Source organism: Notothenia coriiceps, unplaced genomic scaffold (genome assembly GCF_000735185.1).
Source record: "Notothenia coriiceps isolate Sejong01 unplaced genomic scaffold, NC01 NC01_scaffold00035378, whole genome shotgun sequence".
Lineage (NCBI taxonomy): Eukaryota > Metazoa > Chordata > Actinopteri > Perciformes > Nototheniidae > Notothenia > Notothenia coriiceps.
The window spans coordinates 1-5,506 of record NW_011368079.1 but is presented as its reverse complement, the minus strand read 5'-3'; the positions used below and the strand labels follow the sequence as shown (position 1 = coordinate 5,506).

Genomic DNA, 5,506 nt, shown 5'->3' with positions numbered 1-5,506 from the left:
TCCAGGAACGTCTGTAGGTTACACGTCTTTAGATTGAGGCTTTCGACCTCTGAGGGATCAGTATTGTTGAAATGGTTAAACCAGTCATCATAGTTTTCCAGAGTTATGTTCTCATCCCCAATGTTGAAGGAATTAGTCAATCTTAGTATGTTCCTAAAATCAAATGAAATGAGTTAACACTACGAGTACAAGCATCACATTTTATAATGAAAACTAGTGGGGACATCTTTTCATTAATCAACAGTGAAAATAGATGCTTTTTTTGTACTGATTAATTGATAAATATTATAAGTAAAAACACAAACTTTTACAGCATAATTCCCTTTATGATACATACCAATTTCTGCACTTATTAAAGTTTTCATTAGCTTTAAATCCAAGAATGGCAAAAATTGGAATGGATGCATATATTGACGTGAAACTGTTCATAAATCCAACAATTAGGGCATCTCTCTCACAATCATTCCTGCAAAGATAAAGCACATTTTTAGTTTTATTTTATAGTATTTTTCTATTGTGTACATAATGCTGTAAAAATGAAAAAGTGTTTATAAAGGTCTTACTTCTGAACACTATAACTGGAAAAAGCAATAAGTCCTCCGAAGGCCAAAGACAAAGAGAAAAAGATCTGAGTAGAAGCATCCAACCAGACATCAGGATTCTTAAGAGTTTCCCACTGCAAAGAACATACTAATTGTTAGTTAGACATCCATTTGTATTCATTACTGTCAATCATTCATTCTAAATAAAGCGAATATCAAACTTACATCTGGAGTGAAGAGATATATTAAGCCATCTGTGGCCCCAGGCAGAGTCAGTGATCTGATCAAGAAGATGGTCAAAACCAGATATGGGAAGGTGACTGTGACATAAATAGCCTGTTGAAACAGTTAAATGCTGATCAAATATTTCGTATTCAAATCAAATGGAAATACAGATTTTTGTAACCTCATTTATCATATGCACTCCTTATGTGTGTGGGGTTTTGAAAGTGTGTTCTTACGGATGGGGAGCTCTTCTGTCACTTGTTTAAGTGATACTAAGACAGTCTTCCGTCCATCACCTTTAATGCAGCCTCTACCCGAGTGCTATATCACATGTTAAATAAGATTACTGATGAGCTTGTTTTTGCTGATCCCATTATACCATGATTTGTAACTTGTATGCTTGGTGGATTTGTGCCAGTGATGATTCACTTTGGAGGGATCTACACTGCATGTCGTTGTGTCCCTGAGACACTTCACCCCAAAGTGCTCCTGTGGGGATTCCACAGTACTGAATGTATGTACCGTAGTTTTCGGACTATAAGGCGCACCTGAATATAAGCGCAGCAGCGGCATACCACTCTCGGTTCCACTTTTACTTTTGCTCGCTACCTGTCTCACTCTTTTCCGGCCTCCAGCTTTTCCTGCTGGAACCCGCCGCTTAAAGGTGGGGGTCCGCGGACCGGCCATAGAGCCCATAGAGTTAAAGGTGTTGGCTGTTAGCTGTAAAAATCCATAGATTAGCCGCACCGTTATATAAACCGCAGCGTCGAAAAATAGGGAAAAAGGCGCGGCTTATTGTCCGAAAATTACGGTAAGTCGCTTTGGATAAAAGTGTCTAACAAGTGACATGTAATGTAATGTAATCTATTCCAGCATTTCATTTCTATTTGCATAGTCCATTTCCATTTCCTATTCATTAAATGTTTACATTATATAGATGTTTGTACAGAAAGCCAGTGTTACTCTTATAGTTTCAACATTTTGAAATCAATAGTTGGGCTGTAAGATACAACAAATAGATGTAACGTTAAAAATATGCATTACATCTAACAGTACAAATGACCTTTCCAATAGTCTCAATTCCCCGTATGAAGCAGATGTACACGAGGCACCAAGCCGTTGCGAGACACAGTACGAGCCACCACTGAAAGGAGCCGCTGGTCTCGATGTTTGGTGTGATGTTCAGTGTTTCACGATACCAAAAGTAGTTCACCGCCGAGGCCTTCTCACATTCACTTTCATAGCCTGTATCAAAGAGAGTGTTCATTATGAAATAATGTATTGGACTATTTGTCTTTTACTTTAGTTTTTAATCAACCTTTATCTTTAAATTATATTATTATGAAAAGATAAGATAAGTAAGAAAATACCAGTATGATTCAAGTTTATTGGGCAGTCCCTCCAAGGAAGTGGGCTTTGAAAGGAGTGGAATAAGTACCAGAGGATCCAGGCAATGATCATGTTGTAGAACAGGCTGATTAGGAAGGAGACTGCCAAGGAAGCAACACCTGTATATCCACATTTACACATTCACAAAGAAATGTATGAATGTTACGAAAGGCAGTGATTTCCAGATAATCATGCACACACAACTTTAACTTATATTTGTACAGGACATCCCCTTGTTTTGGCTTATTGTTTTCCTGAGTAAATGGTATTGATTGAACCTTCTCACCTAATCCTCCCATGTAAGGGGAGATTGAATTCCACACTCCAATACTTCCCATGCGGAGCCGTTGTCCGATGGCCAGCTCTATGTGCAGAAGAGGAAGTCCCTCAAACACCAACGCAATGGCATAAGGAATTAGAAACGCCCCTTCAAATAGGGCAAATCAAAGTCATAACAATGGCCTCAATGACTGATAGGGGACAATAACACAATACATATGAGATCAGTTTACTTCAAAATAAACATTGGCAATGCCTTTTATTTTTGAAGGTCATTCGGTTTATGATTACTGGACATTTTACTATCAACAATCTGAGCTTTATCACACCCAGCAATAGCTCTCAACACCAGGGGCCTCATTTATAAACGGTGCGTACGCACAAAAGATTGCGTACGCCAGTTTCTACGCACTGATGGCGATTTATAAAAAACTAACTTGACGGGAAAATGTGCGATCCTCCACGTAAACTCTGACCCATGCGTACGCACTAAGAACAAAAACGGGAGGGACGAGAAACTGCGACACCATTGGCAGAAGGAAGAATGGAGACAAATGTGTGACAACTTAATTGTGTTCTGGAAAAACAAGATAACAACATGCAAATAGAAGCAAAGTAATATTTGCATAATTTCTGAAACCACATCTCATCAAAATAGAGAGTGGGATAGTTATGGTTAAATAAAATCTAAAGATAAAACTGTTTAAAAAAAATATGTGACTATTGTGAAGCATTTCAGAATAATTGTTGTAGTGTGTTTGTGTTTCTGATTGTATAGTGAGATTAACATATTGGAAATAAAGGTTGTAGGCTATTTAAGGGAATTAAAATGATAGTAACAGCTTTTAAAGCAGTGTAAATAGTTTATCATTGTGTTGTAAGAGCCTTTGGATATATTAATACAACATATTTGTCAAACCAAATATTAAAAAAAGGTCAAATATTTGCGACCCACTTTACTATTTTGTTATCATCAAAAAGCTCTTACCTCCTCCATAGGTTTGACACAAATATGGAAATCTCCACACACTACCGAGTCCCACAGTAAAACCTATGCAGGTTAGCAAGTATTGAACTTGATTGTCCCATTGTGGTCTTTCAGCGATGTCTTTAGGTTCATCATCCTGCATCTCCTCAGCACTTCCAGGTGTATCCATCACTAGTTTTCGTTGGTATTTCAGAATATTGTAAGAGGCAAATCTTCTTTTATCTGACTCGTTCACTCTGTCTGAGGAGAAGGGGAGGACCTTGGATCTTGTTACCTGTTTGTATCAGGAGGCGAAGGGGCGACATGTTCTTTATCAGCCTCGTATTTTGTGTTTGCTTTTAATCCTGTGGGAACAATCTGGTTGGTTTGTTTAATAAAAAGCCCTTGTGTAAAGCGGCGTGATCTGATGTTGATTACAAAGCTGCAACATTGAAAGTTATACTACGCAGCATAAATAAGGAACCCCGAGAGAAAACTGTGCAAATCAATTCCTTTTCATTCATAACGTGATACAGTCTACATTGCATTTCTTATTTTACAGTTGTACAAGGTTTCCATTACTTCAGTCAATGGTTATTATCCCTTACAAAATGTACTGTACAAGTATCTATTGTGGATGCAGTTCCTTATCAAACTTAATTTGAATTATGTTATCTTTCATATTCATACAGACTACAATCAGTCACATCCATTATAATTCAATTTAATATTAAAGTAAACTCATAAAGCATGTATTTACACATGGTAAATGCATTTAAAAAACAATAAGCAGCTGATTTAATTACTATTTACTTCTCAAACACATCACAATAGTGACCCCAGCTGGACAGATTAATGTACTTTCATTGCATGGCTCGAAGTCAGTTTCCTTTTGGGATAGTACTTCCTCCCATTCTTAAAATCAAATAGTGAATCACATGGTAAACTGTAGCTGTCTAATCAAAGTTAACCCCACAAAAGTATGAACTCACAGCGTTACCCTGGGATAGTAATCTATTATGGGCTTGAATTTACGTTATTAGATTTTCTCTTGGTCAATTTCTTACAAAATACAAATTAGATTGTGGTCCCTTGTGTTGTTTTCGAAAGCTCTTACCGTTCATGGTGTTCGCGGGTCAATTTTGACCCATAATTTATTTCAGTCCAAAACACACCAAATTATACACTTTTTTTTTAGAGACCTTCAGACTTGGCTAAAATTGTCAAAATCAGTTTTGTAGTGTTTAGCTGTTGTGGAGGATATCATGAAGACTTGTTCCGATAAAAAAAACTACAGTAGAGCGTAGTTATTATATAATTTTAACTTGAAACGGGTCACAGGAGACCCAAAAACAACATAAGGGTTAAGAAATATATATAATGTTATAACTTCACAGAAAGTTATAGGAATAAGGGCCCACCTGGGGCTTCATTTATAAAGGGATATACGCTCAAAAAATGGCGGCAGTTTCTACGCAATGTTTGCGATTTATAAAATACTAACTTGACGGGAAAACGTGCGGTCCTCCACGCAAACTCTAACCCATGCGTACGCACTAAGCACAAAAACGGGAGAGACGAGAAACTGCGACACCGTTGGCAGAAGGAAGAATGGAGAGAAATATGTGGAAATAATACCATAAATAAAATGTTACCTCTCATTTATCATATATGAAGAATTTATTTTCAAACATTGATTAAAGCCAATCTTAAAATGATTTAACAAACGCCTGTTTGAGACTCCTCAGTGCACACAAAAACATAACTGGGAGAAATACATAAATACGGATATGTTATTTAAAACCACCTCGAATATGTTGTGTTCATGTTATGAAATGTGTTCTCATAAATGATGCGGTAAGCAGGAGGACATAATTACGTCTAAACTGACGCCGTTTTGTATTTCTATAGGTTGTAGATACGAGCATGGTTTTATATATGTGCAATCGTGTTTTATGCCGTCTGCCAAGACTTGATAAGTCGCTCTTAAAACACAGGATGTATGGAAAGTTTGGAACTAAGAGCACCATATGTGGTAAATTGTACAGCTAATATAACACAACACATTAGTTGTAATTTCCTTTAACTGGTGGATATAGAGTTG

The 5,506-nt window shown here is 37.0% G+C and overlaps 1 protein-coding gene across 1 annotated transcript; it reads right to left on the bottom strand.

Annotated features, from left to right (window-relative positions):
- Positions 1-5: 5 nt before the first annotated feature.
- LOC104962805 (sodium-dependent neutral amino acid transporter B(0)AT3-like) lies at positions 6-3,584 on the bottom strand (the record flags this gene model as incomplete). Its single annotated transcript, XM_010791304.1, has 8 exons — positions 3,424-3,584; positions 2,443-2,583; positions 2,138-2,275; positions 1,831-2,012; positions 768-878; positions 564-676; positions 338-466; positions 6-153 (listed from the first exon to the last, which is right to left on the bottom strand). Coding segments are annotated over exons 1-8 (1,104 nt in total), but the record flags the coding sequence as incomplete, so codon positions are not given.
- Positions 3,585-5,506: the final 1,922 nt, after the last annotated feature.